General features: G+C 36.1%; 1 protein-coding gene across 1 annotated transcript in view; it reads left to right on the top strand.

The window, feature by feature from the left end:
• LOC128226858 (guanylate cyclase soluble subunit alpha-2-like) overlaps positions 1 to 14,312 on the top strand; it is a 96,815-nt gene extending 82,503 nt beyond the window's left edge. Inside the window, exons 6-11 of the mRNA XM_052936943.1 lie at positions 329 to 508; positions 5,543 to 5,681; positions 7,272 to 7,438; positions 8,170 to 8,313; positions 8,533 to 8,687; positions 12,911 to 14,312. Of these exons, the coding sequence (XP_052792903.1) occupies positions 329 to 508; positions 5,543 to 5,681; positions 7,272 to 7,438; positions 8,170 to 8,313; positions 8,533 to 8,687; positions 12,911 to 13,148 (1,023 nt within the window). The 3' untranslated portion in view covers positions 13,149 to 14,312. The remainder of the gene's footprint in view (positions 1 to 328; positions 509 to 5,542; positions 5,682 to 7,271; positions 7,439 to 8,169; positions 8,314 to 8,532; positions 8,688 to 12,910) is intronic.
• The last annotated feature ends 11,324 nt before the right edge of the window (positions 14,313 to 25,636 follow it).

The raw sequence follows: 25,636 nt of genomic DNA, 5'->3' as shown, positions 1-25,636 counted from the left end.
CTTTTTGTACAGCAATAAAAGTGCTCTTAGTTACAGGAAAAATAATAATTTCACAGCTGTATAGACATCGACCATCACTCTCAATTTAGTTATGTATTCATGAATGTCTATTCAAACTTTTCCCTTCTATCACAAATAATGCAGTTGAAATTACAGAAACATTGTTTGGTCTAATTTTGTCATACAAAGGCTCAGTATAATATTTTGTAGAACTGCTAGACAATTTTATAACGAATAAGTAACAACAGTATGCTTGCCAAATCCTGCAATTGATGTTACCTATAAATTTAAATAGGTATGCATACTTTTCAACCATTGTTTGTTTTAGACGATGGATTTTAAGGGACAAATGATCCACCTACCAGAAATAGACGGAATTTTGTTTCTTGGTACACCAAGCGTAGAAAAGCTGGATGAATTGATAGAAAAGGGCCTTTATATTTCTGACCTGCCAATTCATGATGCGACGCGTGACGTCATCTTGGTTGGAGAGCAGACGAAAGCACAAGTAGGTTTAGCGATAGACTCATTGATCTTACCTTTCTAGTCACATTTCACTTTAAATTCGTTCTGCAGTGTGTGTGTGTGTGTGTGTGCGTGCGTGTGTGTGTGTGTGTGCGTGTGTGCGCGCGTGTGCGCGTGCGTGCGTGCGTGCGTGCGTGCGTGCGTGTGTGCGTGTGTGCGCGCGCGCGCGCGCGTGTGTGTGTGTGTGTGTGTGTGTGTGTGTGTGTGCGTATAAATACTTTTATTGACCCTGTTATTAAGTAGTCTGACACCATAATGACAAGCAATGTTTCACACTTCATATCATGCTGTCTTACCTACCTAACAAGACTAAATAATTAAGAAAGCATTGAAAGTTAAATCGCTTCATCTACTCCATTATTACAATAAAAACCCTGCAAGAAGAATAGAAGCTCTGTAATGAAATACAATAAAAGCCCTGCAACAATACAATAGAAGCCCTGCAATAATACAATTGAAGCCCTCCAACAATACAATATAAGCCCTACAATAATACAATATAAGCCCTGCAACAATACAATAGAAGCCCTGCAATAATACAATAGAAGCCCTGCAACAATACAATAGAAGCCCTGCAATAATACAATAGAAGCCCTGCAACAATACAATAGAAGCCCTGCAACAATACAATAGAAGCCCTGCAACAATACAATAGAAGCCCTGCAACAATACAATATAAGCCCTGCAATAATACAATAGAAGCCCTGCAATAATACCCTGCAATAATACATTTGAAGCCCTGCAATAATACAATATAAACCCTGCAATAATACAATAGAAGCCCTGCAATAATACAATAGAAGCCCCTGCAACAATACAATAGAAGCCCTGCAACAATACTATAGAAGCCCTGCAACAATACAATAGAAGCCCTGCAACAATACAATAGAAGCCCTGCAACAATACAATAGAAGCCCTGCAATAATACAATAGAAGCCCTGCAATAATACCCTGCAATAATACATTTGAAGCCCTGCAATAATACAATATAAACCCTGCAATAATACAATAGAAGCCCTGCAATAATACAATAGAAGCCCCTGCAATAATACAATAGAAGCACTGCAATAATACAATTGAAGCCTTGCAATAATACAGTAGAAGCCCTGCAACAATACAATATAAGCCCTGCAATAATACAATAGAAGCCCTGCAATAATACCCTGCAATAATACATTTGAAGCCCTGCAATAATACAATATAAACCCTGCAATAATACAATAGAAGCCCTGCAATAATACAATAGAAGCCCCTGCAACAATACAATAGAAGCCCTGCAACAATACTATAGAAGCCCTGCAACAATACAATAGAAGCCCTGCAACAATACAATAGAAGCCCTGCAATAATACAATAGAAGCCCTGCAATAATACCCTGCAATAATACATTTGAAGCCCTGCAATAATACAATATAAACCCTGCAATAATACAATAGAAGCCCTGCAATAATACAATAGAAGCCCCTGCAATAATACAATAGAAGCACTGCAATAATACAATTGAAGCCTTGCAATAATACAGTAGAAGCCCTGCAACAATACAATAGAAGCCCTGCAACAATACAATAGAAGCCCTGCAACAATACAATATAAGCCCTGCAATAATACTATAGAAGCCCTGCAATAATACCCTGCAATAATACATTTGAAGCCCTGCAATAATACAATATAAACCCTGCAATAATACAATAGAAGCCCTGCAATAATACAATAGAAGCCCCTGCAACAATACAATAGAAGCCCTGCAACAATACAATAGAAGCCCTGCAACAATACAATAGAAGCCCTGCAACAATACAATAGAAGCCCTGCAATAATACAATAGAAGCCCTGCAATAATACCCTGCAATAATACATTTGAAGCCCTGCAATAATACAATATAAACCCTGCAATAATACAATAGAAGCCCTGCAATAATACAATAGAAGCCCCTGCAATAATACAATAGAAGCACTGCAATAATACAATTGAAGCCTTGCAATAATACAGTAGAAGCCCTGCAACAATACAATATAAGCCCTGCAATAATACAATAGAAGCCCTGCAATAATACCCTGCAATAATACATTTGAAGCCCTGCAATAATACAATATAAACCCTGCAATAATACAATAGAAGCCCTGCAATAATACAATAGAAGCCCCTGCAACAATACAATAGAAGCCCTGCAACAATACTTTAGAAGCCCTGCAACAATACAATAGAAGCCCTGCAACAATACAATAGAAGCCCTGCAATAATACAATAGAAGCCCTGCAATAATACCCTGCAATAATACATTTGAAGCCCTGCAATAATACAATATAAACCCTGCAATAATACAATAGAAGCCCTGCAATAATACAATATAAACCCTGCAATAATACAATAGAAGCCCTGCAATAATACAATAGAAGCCCCTGCAACAATACAATAGAAGCCCTGCAACAATACTATAGAAGCCCTGCAACAATACAATAGAAGCCCTGCAACAATACAATAGAAGCCCTGCAATAATACAATAGAAGCCCTGCAATAATACCCTGCAATAATACATTTGAAGCCCTGCAATAATACAATATAAACCCTGCAATAATACAATAGAAGCCCTGCAATAATACAATAGAAGCCCCTGCAATAATACAATAGAAGCACTGCAATAATACAATTGAAGCCTTGCAATAATACAGTAGAAGCCCTGCAACAATACAATAGAAGCCCTGCAACAATACAATAGAAGCCCTGCAACAATACAATAGAAGCCCTGCAATAATACAATAATACCCTGCAATAATACATTTGAAGCCCTGCAACAATACAATAGAAGCCCTGCATCAATACAATAGAAGCCCTGCAACAATACAATAGAAGCCCTGCAACAATACAATAGAAGCCCTGCAACAATACAATAGAAGCCCTGCAACAATACAATAGAAGCCCTGCAATAATACAATTGAAGCCCTCCAACAATACAATATAAGCCCTACAATAATACAATATAAGCCCTGCAATAATACAATAGAAGCCCTGCAATAATACCCTGCAATAATACATTTGAAGCCCTGCAATAATGCAATATAAACCCTGCAACAATACAATAGAAGCCCTGCAATAATACAATAGAAGCCCCTGCAATAATACAATAGAAGCACTGCAATAATACAATTGAAGCCTTGCAATAATACAGTAGAAGCCCTGCAGTAATTTAAAATAGAAGCCCTGCAATAATATAAAATAGAGCACCCAATAATACAATTGAAGCCCTCCAGCAATACAATATAAGCCCTACAATAATAAAATATAAGCCCTGCAATAATACCATAGAAGCCCTGCAATAATACCCTGCAATAATACACTTGAAGCCCTGCAATAATACAATATAAACCCTGCAATAATACAATTGAAGCCCCGCAATAATACAATAGAAGCCCTGCAATAATACAATAGAAGCCCTGTAATAATACAATAAAAGCACTTCAATAATACAACTGAAGCCTTGCAATAATACAATAGAAGCCCTGCAATAATATAAAATAGAAGCCTTGCAATAATATAAAATAGAAGCACCCAATAATACAATAGAAGCCCTGCAGTAATGCAATAAAAGCCCTGCAATAATATAAAATAGAAGCCCTGCAATAATACAATATGAGCCCTTCAGTAATACAATAGAAGCCCTGCAATACTACAATATAAACCCTCCAAAAATGCAATATAAGCCCTACAATAATACAATATAAGCCCTACAATTATACAATAGCAGCACTGCAATAATACCCTGCAATAAAACAATATAAACCCTGCAATAATACAATATAAACCCTGCAATAATACAATAGAAGCACTGCAATAATACAATTGAAGCCTTGCAATAATACAGTAGAAGCCCAGCAATAAGTTAAAATAGAAGCCCTGCAATAATATAAAATAGAAGCACCCAATAATACAATTGAAGCCCTCCAACAATACAATATAAGCCCTACAATAATACAATATAAGCCCTGCAATAATACCATAGAAGCCGTGCAATAATACCCTGCAATAATACATTTGAAGCCTTGCAATAATGCAATATAAACCCTGCAATAATACAATTGAAGCCCCGCAATAATACAATAGAAGCCCTGCAAAAATACAATTAAAGCACTTCAATTATACAACTGAAGCCTTGCAATAATACAATAGAAGCCCTGCAATAATATAAAATAGAAGCCCTGCAATAATATAAAATAAAAGCACCCAATAATACAATAGAAACCCTGCAGTAATACAATAGAAGCCCTGCAATAATACAATATAAGCCCTTCAGTAATACAAAAGAAGCCCTGCAATACTACAATATAAACCCTCCAAAAATACAATATAAGCCCTACAATAATACAATATAAGCCCTGCAATTATACAATAGAAGCCCTGCAATAATACCCTGCAATAATACAATATAACCCTGCAATAATACAATTGAAGCCCTGCAATAATACAATAGAAGCCCTGCAATAATACAATAGTAGCACTGCAATAATACAATTGAAGCCTTGCAATAATACAATAGAAACCTGCAATAATATATAATAGAAGCCCTGCAATTATATAAAAAAGAAGCACTCAATAATACAATAGAATCCCTTCAGTAATACAATAGAAGCCCTGCAAAAATATAAAATAGAAGCCCTGCAATGATACGATATAAACCCTTCAGTAATACAATAGAAGCCCTGCAATAATATATAATAGAAGCCCTGCAATTATATAAAAAAGAAGCACTCAATAATACAATAGAATCCCTTCAGTAATACAATAGAAGCCCTGCAATAATATAAAATAGAAGCCCTGCAATGATACAATATAAACCCTTCAGTAATACAATAGAAGCCCTCCAATAATACAATAGAAGCCCTGCAATAATACAATAAAAGCCGAAGTATAAAATATTTAAACCACAAGATCAAACGAAAAACATACAAATAAACCAAAAATACGAACAACAAATTAATCGTTTGAGCTTATTAAAAATTCTTAAATCGGCATTATATAAAGGATGGTTTGCGAAGGCGAATGGAAGAGATCAAGCAAAACATCATCGAGGCGACCAAGGCTGTGGAAGAGGAAAAGAGGAAAAACGTGGAACTACTGCAAATGGTCTTCCCCTCCAAAGTAGCGCAGAAACTATGGAGAAGTGAGTCCACACCTGTTTTAGTACTTTAATGGTAAATTGTGTGAACATATAAAATATAATATGCAAAAGATCATGTTTATAGACTTTTTCCCGAAAACTCTTCGGGAGCTGAAGTATCGAAGCTATGTACCGTCAAATACAACAACACGCGGTGTGCTCGAAAATACAAGTAATTCATGACCATATTGCATTGCTTTACACCTTTATCAAGCAACGATAATATTTTAGAAAGTATTAAGAAAAGAAAAATGCATTTGTGAGTCACCTTTCAATTTCTTATTTTCTGCTCTATGTATCAATTGTATAGCTCAATAGGCACAAGAAAATTGTTTTCAGTTTTCTGATATCTGGCCTTTTCAGTATCAGTCTGTTTTATCTAATGTTTAACGTCATGCAGAAGTAATTATATCTGTAAGCCAAGGTCTACTTTTAGTATTTTTGTACTGGTCCCAATTGAGGCGACACTTTTCAGGGAGCGTACTTTAAAGATGCACTCTTACTCCCAAATAAGATTCACCACATCAATACAATTGTTTAAATATACCAAAAAGGATGAATAAATGTTGAAAACAATGGTTCTTATGAAGGATACCGATAGTAGATAACAGTTAATATTTTAGCACTCACCAATCATTTAATATTTTTGCGTTTTCAGCTATTAGATTCACGGTAACATTCTTGTTATCCGTAATAAATATTTTCCATAAATGAATTATTTAGTACTAAGTAGTTAAAGGTTCATCACTCAAAATTTATATATTGTGCCTTTTTAAGCCCAGATAATTGCAATGCAACGATTTGGCAGCAGCACATAACACTTCGAATACTCAGTATCGTTTAAGGCAAGGCATTGAACTGACTAAAATTTGTCAGAAATGATTTGCTACAAAACACTTGATAGAGGATTATTTTAAGCCGTTGTTCCGTAATCGCGGGAAGGAATTGGCTTTGAGCATATTTGCATTCCATTTAATGTAAGCCACTGGTTGTGAAATCAGTGAATGCGTCGATAACTGAAAGGAAAGCCTGGATTTCATATGCCACCGATCCAAATACATGTAGCGTGCAACAAAGTAATTAAAGCTAGGCAGTTGTATCAACACTTACCGGCTACATGAAATAACCAGGGACTTGCCTCAAATGGGCAACGTAATCACAACCATCTGCTCAAAAAGACCGGATAATAATTCCTGCGCCCTCTTATTGTGTCCATTCAATGAACTCGCTCAAACAATTAGTCATTTGCAAATTGCCTGTTAACTGCTACATGGAGGACATTTAATATTGGACCAGGAAACCAGAAATGGGAAAAATGGTTAGATAAGGTCTTTCAACAAATTGTTGCAAATTGGTATAGCCTATTAAGAGGTTAACATACCTTTTAACGAAATCGTATGTTATACAGAAGACCGATGATAGACTAAGGCAATATTCACTTCAAAAGAGAGGGAAGGGTTTAATGGGATTGGTCCAGATCCACACCAGACATAAATACAATCTTAGAATATTAAACAATTGAATAAAATCATGCTGCATATCTATACACACGTGCCTATTTAAGGACATATTCTTGGTTGTTGTTGTTTTCAGACGAAAAGGTGGAACCGCAATGTATTGATGACGTAACAATGTTGTTTTCTGACATTGTTGGTTTTACCTCAATTTGCTCCTCGTGCACACCTCTTGACGTCATCAACATGTTAAACTCGTTGTACACTAACTTTGACAATTGCTGTGGGGAACTGGAAGTCTACAAGGTATTTATAAATAATCCTATTGGTAACCCCGGTTAATCCCAGCCAGACAATGGGGTTTGAACACAGAAGACTAGTGGAAGTTATTTTTGCTCTTTTTAGAAACGAATTCTCTCATAGATTATTTACAATATTTAAAAAAAAGAACTTGAGAAGTTGCTCAATTATGTGATGCAAATTACATGTCCTTTTTTAAAGCTGCACTCTCACAGATTGAACGTTTTGACAACTTTTTTTATTGTTTGTTTTGGAATAAGCCAATATTTGCGAAAATGTATGGAAACCAGTTATATAAGACTGCCGACAAAAAAAAAATCACAGATTTTTATTTTCAAACTCAAAAATTGATGTTTTATGCATTTTTCTCAAACCGTTAGTAACGGTTTAAACCATGAATCATTAATTTTCGAACAGAAATATAAACACCAGCGATCTGATTTTTTGTCAGCCATCTTTTATCATTGGTTTACAGATATTTACGCAAAAATTTGCTCTTTCAAAGACAAAAGATAAAAAAGTTGTAAAAACGATATATCTGTGAGAGTGCAGCTTTAATTATCACATAGCAAATTACATCATAGAATATTGCTAAATGCAGATTTAGCAATAATTTGAAACCTCGCTATTTTATATTATGAATTTTACATGATTTAAATTATGTTCTCAGTATGATCAGAACATAAGTATGGTTTATTATATTTGGGTCAGGTGTTTTCATTCCATAAAAATTACAGGTGGAGACTATCGGGGATGCGTATTGCGTAGCGGGCGGCCTTCATCGTCCTTCCCGCTACCACGCCAACCAGATCGCCTGGATGGCTCTCAAGATGATGGGTTTTGCCTCGATGCAGAAGTCACATGACGGGAAAGTCATACAGGTCAGGTATTATTGTCCATAAAGCAAGCTTCCATGCAAAGGATCTTTTTTAAGGCTACTATAAAATGCTGAAATGATTCAGAAGAAATAAAATCAAAATTAATATTCAGAAGGATTGATTTGACTATTCCAGCATTATAACCTTCTGGTATTTATTGATTTTACAAACATACATTTTAAGAAGGGTTCAATTATCATGTTTATGTCCATCATTGTGCAGATGCGGATAGGTATCCATACAGGGACGATTTTGGCTGGCGTGGTTGGGGTGACAATGCCCCGATATTGCCTCTTTGGTAATCACGTGACCGTTGCAAACAAACTTGAGTCCGGGAGCGAGCCAACCAAGATTAACATCAGTCCGACATCGTACAAGTATGTATCTCTAGCATTGGTAAAATCGAGTGCACACGGTACGCGGACGTGTCACTTCTTTTAGTGATCTCATCCAGGTATGTACCGGTATACATTGTACACGCTCAGAGTGCCATGTACGATAGTACGAGTAAAGTGATTTATGCGAGCATTAGCGAGTCTACAAGTTCAACATGTTCAAGTTTAAATATATATTTCGAAAACTTTAAGCTCAGCTGTGCAACTTTTACATGAACATGTAGGTACACGTACAAGCACACGTAAGCATTGTGATCCGCAACACATCTATTGATTTACCTTTGGATGAAAGTTTTTGTTAGCTTTATCTATTCTCTAGCGTTTTATTCGAGGCCTGCATAAAGGTACACTGTCCACGCTTTTCTGCAGATATCTCGTGGGAGACGACATTTTTGTTTGAAGCAAGACATTATTTCCATTATCATACAATTTGCGAGGAAATAAGATGACAATTATTTCGCTACGAGGCAGGAAACTCCCAATCTCTGAATTCTGAATTACCTCGCAAATTAGACATTGAGGTCTGACCTTAGTTACCTGGATGTCATACATAGGATTAATATATTACTGGTATAATACTTGACACGATCATATCAGTACAAAACGAGTCACGTTGCCTGTTTCTTGTTTTGCTTTGGAAGTCAATTTTTTATTTGCATTTTTAATTTGCATTTTTACACCGCATTTTAAATATGCCGAGTTTTATCCTTTGTTTAGACGAAATTTAAGCCATTGAGATAAACCGTAATGTGTTTGCTCATTTTCTCATTTTAAACAAGTATAATTCGTAGTCAACGTAGTCTAAGTTTTGTCACGTTTTTTGGATTTGTGCAAACTATGTTTAATGTTTATAACATATCCAGACAATTTGTTTTAATATGCAATAGTCTTCCATATGAATGAAGTCCTACTAAGGTGCAAATATTCCGGGAAGAGTACACTTAAGCGCAGATCGATGGACGGTAGAGAATACTGTATAAGGTTTCAGCGGGATTCCTATTGACAGCTGTCAGAATCCATAGCTCGAGTGATGAAATCATTTGGCAGCTGTAATATACTCGTATATTACCATACTGGTGTCGGCTGGCAAATAAATTTAGTTTAGGCCACAACTTTTTATATAAATTGGTTTACAAAACCGTCGGGTCTAATTTTCCGAAAAGTAAAAAAAAAATAATATGAATTTCACTTTTTTTTTCAATTTTTTTTCCCGACCATATATTGGTTTTGGTGCGAAATGAAAACAAAACGAATAGATAAGAGTACGAATGCAGTAGATCTCGACTGGTTTGTTATTCCGTAGCCGTATTCGCCAATTTATAGTGATAGCATGTGAGCAAGTCAACTGTTATGGCAGTGCCGTTGGCAATGGCGGAATTGACGATAGCAGTCGCTCTTTATATGAAATAATTAATTAAAATATGCAAGAGTTGTTAAAATAACAATAGCAATAAACATTGGCAAATTTAACAGCCGACACAAACAATAACTGTCACATGATTGGTGTTTTCCCCGCTAATTTAGGTCATGAAAATATTGTTGTTTATAGATAAAAAATGAAAGTGTCAGCGGCTGCCATCGAATAAGTAGACACAGATATCTGTAAATTATGTGTGAGAAAAACATTTTATAATATTTCATGGTTATATATCAAATAACAGTGCACAAAGTGTGAGTGGTGAAATCGAAAGTAAAATTTTTAAGTTGACACCGGTGACCTAGTTTCACAAGTTCGGTCGGTGGTGTTTATGGATTTTAAATCACATATTAAATGGTTTGGAAATACTTGTCATTGGGTCAATGCAAAGCTTGTGTTTATTCTAGATTACATTTTTATTCATGTTTGGGTTAAAAAACAAACAAAAAGTTGAACACATGTGTCAATGACATTTACTAATCCCTGGAGGTGTGTGCAAAACATTAAGATAAAACAACACGGAAAACTATTTGAATAAGTCCATTTCAATTTGTATTGAACTTGATATTTCACTATAAATGAGATCTGTTGTGGTCACCAATGAATACTCTTTAAAATGAAAAATAAACAAGCATTAAGTATAGCTGCCCTGTGAACGCATGTATACACAAAATGGCGGAGTTGGGAGAAGATGAAAATATCCGATACATAATTATGGATTTCTCTGTCAGTTTGCTACATAAAGTTAAGTCACATGCTAGATTTATTATTTTGCTATGTGATTTTTATGTACTGATGTGGTAATTTGCTGCAAGATTTGAATTTGAAATGGATTTGATGAACAGCCCATGTTAAATATCCCGGTCCGAAAATATCCAGACTTAGCATGGATCGGGTTACACACAACTAGGACCCCGCATGGTAAGAGTTATTAAAACTCAAATCTAGGTCTAGTTTGGTTTTTAGTTTTTCAGGAATTGTTTTCACAATATTAAAGCTCAAATATCTTCATAAAATGTTACTTCCTTATTTATAAAATTGGTAATTATTTCACTTTATTGGCATTTTCCAATATTTAAATAACTGAAACAATATTTAGAAAATGTAATGTATTGTTCTAATACAGTGCAATTTATGTGTATTTTAATGCGTAAAATTCGCCTTCTCTTTTTTCTGTTTAATATTGGTCAGTTTTTAAGTGTTCTGCAATCACTTTTGCTTAAGCATACCCGTAAAGCTAAACAAATGTCTTGCTGAGTGATATTCAATGTATCTTTGATAAAAAGTGTAGTTTATATATGTAAACATGTTTTATAGTCAATTTCATTGATGTTTTATATGCACTGTATGTAAGATTTAAACTGTCTGTTTAATTAGAACTTTGAAACTTTGAGTGTATTAAAACATTCATTAATAGCAGTTTAAAATTTTAAAATGTCAAGTAAATGATATAAATGTTCAATGTTTTTATGTTGTTCTCTGATTTTCACCCTTTAAGAGTATGTTTTGGGACTTTTTTCCTTTTCTTTTTTTTTCGACCACCCGGTGGACATTTTTTCCAAAAATTCTTGTAAACCAAAAAATAAAAAAGGAGTGGCCTTATGGAAGAAAACACGATTTTAACCGTCATTTGTTATTTCATTGTTTGAGTTGTTCCAAATACATGCTTCGGTATTGTATTTTACTGTTCTAGAGTATGGTTAGTTAACGTAGAAACAGTGTTGCATTAAAAGCATGAGAAATATATTTAAAGGTTCCATTATCACCAGAAGTATCAGACAGAACACAGTGCTGTCAGTGCACAGTAAACAGTGCAAGACGTATACAGAATATGGCATTTCCAGCATCAAACAATTTGTCGTTTTATTTGTCCTGGTAAAACAATGTGTGTGCCTTATGTTGTTGGATTTGCATCATATGTTTTACCGGTGTCTTCCTGAAACCCCCACTTTTCAAATTTTTATAAAAGAAAAGTGGGTGTTTCAGGAATTTTGCTTTTTCCAATTAACACCTTCCTATGGCCTTAGGTCAAATTATAGCTATAGTCTGTTTCTTAGGATGATTTAATAAAACAAGACAAGTTTTTTTATACATTTATATCATCTTTTTTTCTTCAAACTTAATGGTATTGTATCTTGTTTTTAATACATTAATTATCGCCTTTAATATACTCAAATAAATATTTCTTTGTTTAGATATTGCTCAGTTGAATTTATATGCAACATCAAAGTATTCAAAAAGATAAACAGTAAACTTAGATAGCAATAAATTAACACTATTGATTGCAAACTGTTCATCTTATTTCTTTAATAACATCATCATCGTGTATCAATTATCAGTTTTAATTAAGAAAACTGCTTGCAAACTGTTAATCTTGTCTTTTTCAATGTATCAATTATCAGTTTTAAACTATAACTAATATATTTAAAAAAAAAGATCAAAGAAACCTAATTAATCTTAATTAAACAGACTATAGGCCGTAACCATGGGTTACATAAATTAAAAGTGGGTGTTACAGGAATTTGAAAATTAAAAAGTGGGGGTTTCAGGAATATGAAAATTAGAAAGTGGGTGTTTCAGGAATAAACCGTTTTACCTCTCGAACTTTCTCTATTCATTTGCAGTCACATATATCCATTCACTTTCATAGATTCCGTTATCTGTGACTTCAGGTCGCATTTTGTATATTATCTAAGCTTTAACTACATAGTATGTTAATCAGCTTCAGGGTGGAGAATACATATTATTTACTTATGAGTAACCTAACCAGGTTTATCAAACACTTCAGGCTGCTTCTAGACGGTTTCCGGACGACACTTAGATCACGTGACCACCTTCCCCAGGGGTTTCCGGCCGATATAGATGGCACATGTCGCTTCCTTGATTCCTACACGTTCCCCCTGGCAAACAAGGATTTGGAAATGTCTCAGTTCGAACACATTGATGCAGCGGTGGAACATTATAAAATAAATGAAAGCGGTCCCAGTTCGAACACATTGATGCAGCCGTGGAACATTACAAAATAAATGAAAGCGGTCCCAGTTCGAACACATTGATGGAGCCGTGGAACATTACAAAATAAATGAAAGCGGTCCCAGTTCGTACACATTGATGCAGCCGTGGAACATTACAAAATAAATAAAAGCGACCATTTAAAGCATTAAGAACAAAACACCGTAAGCTTGATGAAAGATGTTGCTCATATGCACATATTGAATGCTTGAACTTGCGACTGACAACAGATACACAATGAAACATTCTGATCAATACGAGTATCACATTTTCTGTGATTTATTCAAACTCGACGCATGTCTGGCCTGTACTTGTCCAAATCTAGGATATGTGTGACGTATTGAGTATCAGGTGGCTCAAAAGTGTAGTATCAACAGCAGAAAAAGCAAAATGTATCTACAGAGGTAAATGTATAGCTACAACTGTATTTTATAGATATGGCTACAGCTGTATTTTATAGCTGCATCTGTATTTTATACCTACAGTTGTATTTTGTAGCTACAGCTGAATTTTTAGCTACACATGTATTTTATAGTTGTTACAGCTGTAGTTTATGGCTACAGCTGTCTTTTAGAGCTACAATTGTATTTTAAAGTACATCAACATCTGTATATTTATAGCTGTCGCTGTAATTTACAGCTGTACCTATCAAAACAATAACATTCAACTCCAGTAATACATTACAGCAGTAGCAATATTTAAATATTATAACTATAAAATACAACAGTATTTTGTAAATTAATGTATACAGCTATAGCTGTATTTTGGGCGCCAAAAGTATAGCTACTGCAGTATTTCATTATAACAGCTGTAAATTACAAATCTGGCTATAAAGATACGGATGTAGCTATACTGATGTCACATTGTTTTAAAGCCGTTTGGTTAGCCATAGATATATGTATATTTTCTTCTTTCTGTGATGGACTGTTTAATCCTTTCTCAGGTTCGTCGACAACAAAGTTGTTTAGTTACCAATGAAGTGAATTAGTTTTTAAATATTGTGTGTAAAAAAATTAAAAATATATATATTCCGTTTGTTAAAAATTCTGATTTATTGTTCCTTTGAGCAATATTCTGAAATACATAAGTATTTTGAAAAGGTCATTAATTATGCACAACAAGTCAACCGTTAAGAACAATTCATTTTTAGACATTGACCAGTTTGTATCAACATAATATATGAGGAAATGGTAAAGGTATATTATTATTATTTTATTATTGTTATTTTGTTTAATCGTTCATTTTTATAGGATACATTCAGTTGAGGTTGAGATTTAGAAATAACTTACTAGTAGGTAGATTTGTAATATTGAGATCAGTTAGTAAGGCATATAACATCGCTTATGTAGTTCGGCTATTTCAATCAATTGCAATAGAGCTAGATTTAGATTTTTCTCCCCCCCCCCCCCACCCCCAGATTAGAAGATCAAAATATTTCGCCATGCTGGAAATCCTTATCTTTCCCACGGGCAAAGATAAAAAGTACCCGTATGGAACTACGTTTGTATTTTCATCATGCAATTACCTCTCTTGTTGAAGACCGTCGCCTGTAGCACCATGGAAACATTGCCTTGTGGCATAAATCATTTCTCGCTTCAAATGGTACCAAAAAAAGGTTTTCATGATGCATTCAAGAATTAAAGCTGCACTCTCCTCAGAACTATTTAAAGAAGGATTTCACTCTTTACATATTTTGAATCACTGCGCGCATATATATGACAATCACAAATTATCACATATCGATTCGCGAATTATTTTCAATACGCACAAAAAGTTCTCATTTTAACTTTATTTTGTTTAACTGGAGTGGGAGAAAAGGCATCTACCATGCCCATGCCCGGTTTATCCCAACCCTCACCGAGGCATTCTCGTTCACCAGTGTGATGATGCTAAGCGTAGATTTATCATGAGCGAACCCCTGTTGAATGAGAATGCGCCAAGTGTGTTCTGAGGAAACTCGGTAAACCTCGCTTCCTAAAAAACTCGGGTTTGGATGAACCTATCTTAATGAGCGGCCATGAAAGATACTAATATTCTCGATATATAGGTTGTGTGTGAAATAAGGTCAAATATACACATTTTATAAACCGTTGTTGTTTGTATAATGCTCTAAATAGTCTGGGCCGGAGCCAGACAAGTCAGTGTGGGGGCTAGGGGCTGATTAGGGGTGGGCTCGGGAGGGGTGTCCCTTCCCATTTGAAGAAAATTTTGATGAAATGGTGCATTTTCCAGTATTACTTGACTACTTGATAGCACATTATTATGATTATTAAAGTGGACAAAGTTCCAGCAGACAAAGTCATTACAATACAATTTTTGGCCTCATAGTTGTGCGATTTCTTACTTCCTTACATATCAGTATACATGAATCCTTGGGAGACAGCAAATAAAAAGGTCATACTCATATACATACCATCTTTAATATAAGATATATGAATATTTAACATATAAAATTTGCAATCGTAAGAAATTCGAAGTTCTCACTGATAAGGATTGAATGCAAAGAACTGAACAAAGTTTACTAACAGATCATATTCAATTATTTTTTTTGCAATTTTATTATTTATGCAAACATTAGGACATTGTCATGACACTACACTGTGCAACACTGGCAGCTAATAAAACTTTGCAAAAGACTGAATAAATGGGCCGGTGGCCCTGCACTTGTTTTGCATGTTTTGGTTTAAACACTGTCCAACAGAACACTTGGTAGAGCCATTCTCGTAGGGTTCTTCTTTGCAAACAGTGCCACTACCTTGGCAATGTCGATATTTACATCTCTGTGAATACTATAGAGGCACATTGGGGACAGTCTATCTTGCCTCATGGTGGCCCTCAATTCTGTCTTTACTAAGCCCAGTACACTTACACTTCTTTCACATTCACAGGAGGTCACTTGCCAACATTACACTACAAGAAGTCCAATGTTGCTTTAAAGCGATACATTTTGGAATGAAACCAAAGAATGAAACCAAGATATTTGGTTAGGTTTGATTGAAATACACATTTTAATTAAAATTTGAGTAGAAACAATCTTACCTTTTGATGATAATTGCTCCCATGCCGCTAATTGTATTCTGAATGACCGAGAGACAACCAGTTTCTTACCATTTGCAAACAGTAAACATTTTCAGTATCATCAAAAGATTGACCGCTCTCTGTGTCGTTCGCTTTCATTGGTAAATCGAGCATCATTCAACCAATCAAATTCGCCGTTTCAATTTTCACAATGTCACGGTATTCTAGACGCACTGCTTGCTAGGTTGTCAGATATACCTGGGAGTAGGATTGACCAGACTGTATTGCCCCCGGCAAGGGATTATCAGCCTACTGACCGGATGACTGTGATAGACCATGATGTATTGATCTGTTGATAAGGGAATACCCCGCACGACAATTGACACAGCAGCACTGCATTAATAAACGATTAAAAAAAGACCAGCCCGCCCCTAAGCGTATCTTCGAGCCCAGCTTTGGGGGGACTTAAGTCCTAAAGCCCAGGGCTGAATCCGTGCCTGATAGTTATGTATATTTGTAATGTGAATCGTATTGTCATAAATAGTATTTTTAGTTTTGGTCTGTGTAAACTAACCATGCAAACCAGTTGTTATGTATAATAGATGTTTTTTCTTGTATAACTAATAGTTAACTTTATATTTATACCTGTAAGATTTGTTACTTCAATAAACATATCATTATTTTCTTATCGTTTTCTTATCGAGAATATGTGACTTAAATTCACCCGAAATATGAACAAATTAGACGTCTGTGTTCTTCATTTTAATTGCCCATTTTGCTGCAGTTTTATGTAAATATTAAGAAAAAGCATGTCAAGGTGATAAGTTTAGGCATGAAATAGAATTTATGTTTAATGATAATACTTCAGGTTCCATTTTAGCAGTCGGTGACCATATCCTCTGCACCACGAAAGAGATTTGTTTTCCCAGAGTTCGTTGTAAAATATTACACAAGTATAGCTGAATCTGTCAAGACTTCAGCGTAAGTTATTAACATTCAACCGTTAATTTTTATGTTTAACAAGTTGGATGAAAATCATTTAAACAAAGTTATATTGTTGTCGGTACTTTCAGGCATATCGTTAATAAGAAGCGTGCGAGATGCCTTATGCGAACAGTAATGCATTTCTTTATTTGTAAATATACTGATAAAAAAAGTAGGGGACTTTAAACATAAAACGTCTTGGTCCAAAGTGTACCGGTGTTTTGGTCCATAGTGAACCGGTGTCTTGGCCCATAGTGTACCGGTGTCATGTTCCATACTTAACCGGTGTCTTGGTCCAAAGTGTACCGGTGTCTTGGTCCATAAGGTACCGGTGTCTTGGTCGAAAGTGTACCAGCGTCTTGGTCCATAGTGTACCGGTGTCTTGATCCATAGTGTACCTGTGTCTTGGTCCATACTGTTCCGGTGTCTTGGTCCATGGTGTACCGCGGTATTGGTCCATAGTGTACCGGTGTCTTGGCCCATAGTGTACCGCCGGTGTCTTGGTCCAAAGTGTACCGGTGTCTTGGTCCATACTGTACCCGTGTCTTGGTCAATAGTGTACCGGTGTCTTGGTTCATAGTGTCCTGGTCCATAGTGTACTGGTGTCTTTCCATAGTGTACCAGTGTCTTAATCCATACTGTGCCAGTGTCTTTAGCCATACTGTACCGGTGTCTTGGTCGAAAGTGTCCGGTGTCCTGGTCCATAGTGTACCGTTGTCTTGGTTCATAGTGTGTCGGTGTCTTGGTCGATAGTGTATCGGTGTCTTGGTCCATGGTGTACCGCGGTCTTGGTCCATAGTGTACCGGTGTCTTGATCCATAGTGTACCGCCGGTATCTTGGTCCATGGTGTACCGGTGTCTTGGTCCATGCTGTACCGGTATCTTGGTCCGTAGTGTACCGGTGTCTTGGTCCATAGTGTACCGCCGGTGTCTTGGTCCATGGTGTACCGGTGTCTTGGTCCATACTATACCAGTTTTTTGGTCAATAGTGTACCGGTGTCTTGGTCCAAAGTGTACCGCCGGTATCTTGGTCCATGGTGTACCGGTGTCTTGGTCTATGCTGTACCGGTATCTTGGTCCGTAGTGTACCGGTGTCTTGGTCCATAGTGTACCGCCGGTGTCTTGGTCCATGGTGTAACGGTGTCTTGGTCCATACTATACCAGTTTTTTGGTCAATAGTGTACCGGTGTCTTGGTCCAAAGTGTACCGGTGTCTTGGTCCATAGTGTACCGGTGTCCTGGTCCATAGTGTACCGATGTCTTGTCCATAGTGTACCAGTGTCTTAATCTATACTGTACCAGTGTCTTAAGCCATACTGTACCGGTGTCTTGGTCCAAAGTGTACCGGTGTCCTGGTCCATAGTGTACCGGTGTCTTGTTCAAAGTGTGCTAGTGTGTTGGTCCATACTGTACCGGTGTCCTGGGTACAAAGTGTGCCAGTGTGTTGGTCCGTACTGCACCGGTATCTTGGTACATAATGTACCGGTGTCTTGGTCTTAAGTGTTTCAGTGTCTTGGTACATAGTACACCGATGTCTTGGTCCAAAGTGCACTGGTGTCTTGGTCCATAGTGTACCTGTGTTTTGATCCATACTTTTTCGGTGTCTTGGTCTATGGTGTACCGGTGTCTTAAGCTATACTGTACCGGTGTCTTGGTACATTGTGTACCGGTGTCCTAGTTCATAGTGTTCCGCTGTCCTGGTCCATAATGTACCTGTGCCCTGGTTCATGATGTACCGGTGTCTTAAGCTATACTGTACCTGTGTCCTGGTCCATGGTATACCAGTGTCTTAAGCTAAACTGTACCTGTTTCCTGGTCCATGGTGTACCGGTGTCTTAAGCTATACTGTGCCGGTGTCCTGGTCCTTGGTGTACCGGTGTTTTGGTCCATAGTGTGTCGGTGTTTTGGTCCATAGTGTACCGGTGTCCTGGTCCATCGTGTACCGGTGTCCTAGTTCATAGTGTACCGGTGTCTTAATCCATACTGACCGGCCTCTTGGTCTAAAGTGTACCGGTGTCATGGTCCGTAGTGTATCCATACTGTACCGGTGTCTTGGTCCATAGTGTACCGGTGTCTTGGACCATAGTGTATAAGTGTCTTGGTCCATACTGTTCCAGTGTCTTGGTGCATGGTGTACCGCGGTCTTGATCCATAGTGTACCGGTGTCTTGGTCCATAGTGTACCGGTTTCTTGGTCCAAAGTGTACCGGTGTCTTGGTCCATAGAGTATCGGTGTCTTGGTCCATACTGTACCGGTGTCTTGGTCCATTGTGTCTCAGTGTCTTGGTCCATAGTTGAGAGGTGCCAATGCACTTGTAGTCTAGTAACTTAAGACAGTACCTACAAAGGTTAAGTAGAAAGATAACGTATGTATTCATGAAATATCATGAATACCTCTATTGTTTTCCATGATAATGTAGAAAATTACTTATATTGTAAATACATGTATATATATTTCAGCGTATATACGGATTGTGTCATCTGTATATTAGATTACAAATTCTTTTATATGCTGAAATATATATACAGTTGTTTTATATAACGCTGAATAACGCTGTTAAATCAAATATACCGAAAATCCGTATGTACGTTGAATATACCTTATTTGTTTAGCCTTGTCACTAGTTGTTTACTGTTCTTCGGTGACGACTTTGCTGGTCAATTATCAAAATACATAAAAAAAAAATACATGTCCAATAATGCAAAAACGATCATATCCAAATGTCTTGGCAAATTCGACTTACAGTAAAATAATGTTAACTCAGTTATGTATAAGATTTGCAAAGGTAACTGCACAAATTGTAACAAAACGTAAACGGTTGATGGTGCTCAATGTTTCTTATAAAACAAATATTGACATTAATGAAAAGTTTCAAAAAATGGGCACTATGTATGCTTAATTAGAGCTGCACATCAGTTTGTTTGGCCCTGAATGGGTTTCATGATTGCCATATGTGGTATATTTGAAAACTGAGGAGGCTTACTAATAGCTGCACATGGGTTTGTTTTGATCTAAATCGGATTATAGTTTCCAAAATGTGATCAAGTTGACACTGAGTACGCTTATTTAGAGTTGCACATGAGTTTGTTTATTTCTAAATGGGCTTCATGGAGTCCAAAATACGGTCCATTTGACACTGAGTAGGCTTACTTAATGCTGCATTTGGGGTCTATTTGGCACTGAGTATGCCTAATTAGAGCTATATATGGGTCTGTTTAGCTCTAAATGCGCATCATTGAAGTCCGAATTGAGTTGATAGGTAATTTAACCGAACTGATTATAGCCATTTTGGGTTTATAACTATTGATATACTGGACTGTACACTGCTACTGGCACTGTAATGATTGTATAGAGCCTATAAGGGCTAGTTTACACTACATTGCCTGGAATATAGCAAACATATGGATAACCTGGCACTCGATTGGTTTCATTCGGTCACAAAGTGGACTTGAGAAGAGCCAGAGTGTGCTGACTGTCTGGACGATTGGAGTTGGTTACAGCCAAATTGCGGTTGAATAAGCCCTGGCTGTGCCTCCGTAGAGCCCGTCTTGGGTTTGTTTGATATTAATGGGCTTGACTGTAACCACATTAGTGATTTATGAGCTCTTGAGGAACCCCTCTGTAGTAAGAACGGGCTTTATTGCAATTATTCAGATGGCTGTTGGGGACCTTTTAAGTCTTGTGGAGTTTGCTTAGCGGTTTGAATGGCACACACTGAGCCCCAATAGGTTTTCGGGCATTCAATGGGCTTATATAGAAACACTTTATGGATTGCTAAACGCAGATTAGTCTCAGGATGGATATAATTTTGGTTGATTGAAACTAGTTTTAGCACATGAGGTTGATAAGCGCTGGATGGATTTGAAAAGCGATACTTCATGTTTGATGTGCTTATATGCGACTCATAAGAATATAATAATGTCACGTAGTTTGCAAAGCCTACATTGGTTCAAAAAGGGATATTTTGTGATTAACTTTACTTTTAATATGGGAAATATATGAACCATTGTTAATATTTATGCGAAAAACTACAGAAACAAGCTCAGTAGCAAAAAGTTTAAACATAAACCCGGTTTAATGGCACTGGGTAAACGCCGTAGAACATAAAAAAATCACAAGAAACATGGAAGAACAGCACAAAAATCCACAAACAGCACTGTGCATACATACTACATTATATATATATGTAAAAATAGGTATGTTTATGAAGGATTGTTAGGTACCGCCTTGGAACGGTCAGTAAAATGTAAATTTACTGGGGGTTTAAACCAGTTTAAGAGCACAAACCTCACTCTTATCCCAACAATTCTGAATAAAGAAAAAACGTAAAAGGTAAATTTTATCAAAGTATGCATTAACTTGAGCAAACTTAATAATAAAACAAATAATAATAAACCTATAGGTAAACCTCAAGTACTTCTATGATTAGAAATCCCAAGTCTATCTGCAGACGGAGGAATACAATTCAGAGCACCTAATGCAAAAACTTTTCAAAGATACGATGCAGTCATTGTTTGAAACTATGAGCATCACACATTCGTCATTTTAGTAATGTACGTATTGACTTTCTTCAAATAAAATCTAACCAAATTATAAATGAATGAAATAATAACAAAGTCGATATTTAACTTTTGCATTTTGACATTCAAATAAGTTTGTCCTTGGTTTTGAGAAGCTTGATTTAGGATGTCAATATGAAATACGCTTCAAAATAGATATCAACAATCAATAAATGATATTATATATTTTAAAATAAACAGTAAATATGTACTAATATTGAAGTCACTTGGAAACAACACTTTGTGTTGACCATCTTGGGTAACATGTATTGGGGCGACACCTTGTATTTCCATAACATCTCTAAAACATAAGAGGAACTTTTGTTTTAAACTTATCAATTGCTTAACTGCTCAGCATTTTGTAAGCAAACATAATTTAATTAACAAAATTCAAAAAATGCAAGACGAAAATAGAAAACATTCACTACTGTTTGCGTTTAAGTGTATTTTGACCTTAATGTGACCTTGACCTTGATGTGATCAGATAAGGTAGTCAATATGAAGCACACTATTAAATCGATACATGCCATGTATTAAGATAAACATATAACTCAATGTATTTGAGTCTAATATTAGCACAATTTGTCATAAGACTCTTACAGAATAACAATCATGCGACCACCTATAATTGGCACGCCTAAATAGATTGAAACAGGTCTTGTTCTGACATTTATTGCTGTGCATAGAATAGAAGTCCGTTAATGTGTTTTATTATGTTTTATGAGCAGACGAGGCCACGATAAACAAAACATGTTGAACCCAACTTTAAGAAGTGTCGAAGCATATTCGCTATAGAGGGAAGCATTACGGAGATGTATTAATCTGACCATGCCTACGGAACGCCACAACTGGCTAAAGTTGTGACGTCTTATTCTATTGTGTCTAAAACATGTTATTATGTCAAAAAGACATGTTAATGTGTCTAAATGAAATGCTAGCATGTTTTATGTCTAACCGACATGTGCGTTTGTCTTACAGGCATGTTATTAAGTCAGACTGACATGTATTATGTTTAACTGACATGTTATTATGTCTTACGGACATGTCTTACGGACATGTTTTTATGTCTTACGGACATGTTATTATGTCTTACGGACATGTTTTTATGTCTAAGTGACATGTAATGATGTCAAACCGATGTATTGTCCAATTCCGTCTTATCATGTTAAAAAGACGTTATCTTGTTGGTGAAAAAATACCAATTATGTCTAATCGATATTCTATCATGCCAGATTACCATGTTAAAATGTTTGAATAGTATGTGAACTTGTCTCATTGACATTATTATGTCACTTTGACATGGTATTATATCCAATTGACATCCTTACTTGCCGTAGGTTCATAGACAGAGGAAATCTCCAATATTTAGGTATGACCACAAACGCCCTAAGTGAGTGTGTGGTGTTGAAATTCGAAATTGAATGTTCATTATGCAGTAAAATCAGTAGTTTTAAGCATATGAATTGTTGGCTTTTTAAAGAAATGTTCATTTAATGAATATATGGTATCATTTTAATTTCATTTGATGAGGTTAACATTTGCAAATACATGAAGTCAAAATCGGTAATGCAAATTCAGTCACATTTCGGAAGTTTGGATGCAGAATATCGTAAAATGAATGGAGACAACATTTTTCGTTTGCGGCTTGGTTACTGAGTTGTGATAAATTATACCTATTAATCAGAACATAAAGGTACTTAATTGAAGTGGATTTAGGTGTAAATAAGCCATGCATCGCATTGAAAATATCGTATTTCGTCACCGATTTTGCAAGTCGTTACTACGTTGTTGCAAGTTAACAGCCAATACGCATTTGCGTGTACGTAATGAAATAGATACTTCCAATTAAAAAAAACAAAACCAAATACATTTAACACAGCAGTCAAAAAGGAAATTGATCATCCAGACCAATTGTCTCCCAACGTCTAAAGGACCTTAAGTGGCTAGTACGACCGGAAGAAGGTGATATGACCCCCAAAGACCGGGTATTCGCATGTAGTAAACATCAAGGGCTACCACCTACCTAGCACCGCCCAGTTACATTCGCCTTGGCGCCAACTTGACAAAAAAGTCTGATGTTGTCGCGAAAACCACCCAGGACAGCCAATATTTAAAATAGCAAAAGGTAGCAGAAGGAATCGATGGATTATTAAAGGACGCAGCAACAATCAGGGAGATGTTTAAAAATAGAAAAAGCCAATTTGTAACAAAATCATACATTGCCACTTTTAAATTCCTTTGTATTCCGACGCCGATAGAAAACAGGAGTGTTTAAAAGATATAAACAGGAGGGATTATAATCCACCTGGCCAGGCTTTGGTAAGAAATCGTTAATAGTTTTGTTCTATTTTTATACAAACAAGCATAGACAAACGAATGAAAGCACAACAGAAACACTAATTTGGACCTGATTTAATTCGGCCAGAAAATTCATCTTTTTGTTTTGTTTTTATCGTACAGTAGATTTTTTTATGAATATGTTTATTTACAAAATTCTTTCATTCAGCCTGTCAATCGCTATTCTCGGCTCAGTAGGGTTTAAATAAAACATATAAAAAACTTAATTCAACTTGTCATTTTAGGTTTGTTCAAGACGTTTCTCAGATGGAAGACCATCCAATGAGAGTCACTTTCCGAGTTGGACATGGGCTACACACAAATAATACATCAAAACATGCTTTCTACTCTTAGACTATTATTTAGCTTTAGCACTTATTCTGATTTGGATTTTACAATGGCTCGAACTTCTCTGATAATGGCCCTATTGAAAATGCTTACATTATTTAGGGAAGCCTTTTCTTACAAGTTGAGAGTATACGACCAAATACTGTCTGTACTAAAAAGGTTCAGTCATTGGCGAAAGACCATCGAATACGGGACGAATCTGATAAAATATCAAGAGGTCCGGTCAAATTTCGAAGAATATGCGTCCTCGTGTCCGGGATTATTATTGTCCAAGTGACGCAATGTTTACAGATTCTTTTGTCAGGATTATTTTGAATGCTTTACCGTTGAATCATATCTGCTCAATGCAGTATGTATCTGGGTCATGCATACATTTCCAAACAAAGGCGAAAACCGAACACGCTAAGGGATTCATTACTGATTAAGCTGCAGACAATTTGTATCGAATGACGTGATACACAAAATGCACAATGATATAAGATGCTTAAAGATTGATAATTCATTTTCAAATGATATTGTCGCATAGTTACTTAAATCAAAACACTTTAATGTTCTTAATTGCCTATAAACTATATTTTGACCATATAGAACATTCAAGTGCCTGTGTTTATGCTACATAAAAGAGAGACACTGTTGTTTTTGTGTGTTTTTTTCTTATCATTTGCTATTAAATTGAAATGATTTCGTCGTGTAACATTGTGCGAGGTCCTGTAACATTGATCAAGTTACAGAACCTCGTGTCCTGTAACAATTTATAATTTTGGCAATGACTCACTGAAGGTTACGCCTTGGACTTTATGTTCAAGACAAGACAAGAGATGGAATCGAATGCAATAGTCAGCTCAAGAGACGATTGAGCCAAGTCACATTCAGTTCGCATTCTTGTTGAGAGATCCATCAAAGGGCTTAATTGTTACCGAACATAAACATTGTTACAAACATTGACAATAAAATGCGGTGCCTTCTGCCCTTTCTGCAATCTTAAAAGGCCATTGCTCAAAGATGAAATATCTGAAGTCATCGTGTCTACTAGTTTGAAACCTTTTGCTATGGTAGGTCACAACTAGTAAATCATACTGAATATATGTGTATATAAATACATATGCAATATAATTGTGTTTTGTTAGTTTGGACTGGCTGCAAGGTGCAATGTTTTGCTCATTCTGATCAACTCCTATTCCTAATTGAGAAACCTGCTCCCCTGTTATATGTTCAAAACTTCAGCTTCATGGTTTATGCCGTAATGAGTTGCACTGT

Source organism: Mya arenaria, chromosome 3 (assembly GCF_026914265.1).
Source record: "Mya arenaria isolate MELC-2E11 chromosome 3, ASM2691426v1".
Lineage (NCBI taxonomy): Eukaryota > Metazoa > Mollusca > Bivalvia > Myida > Myidae > Mya > Mya arenaria.
The sequence above is the reverse complement of the archived record's forward strand: the minus strand, read 5'-3'. Positions and strand labels throughout refer to the sequence as shown.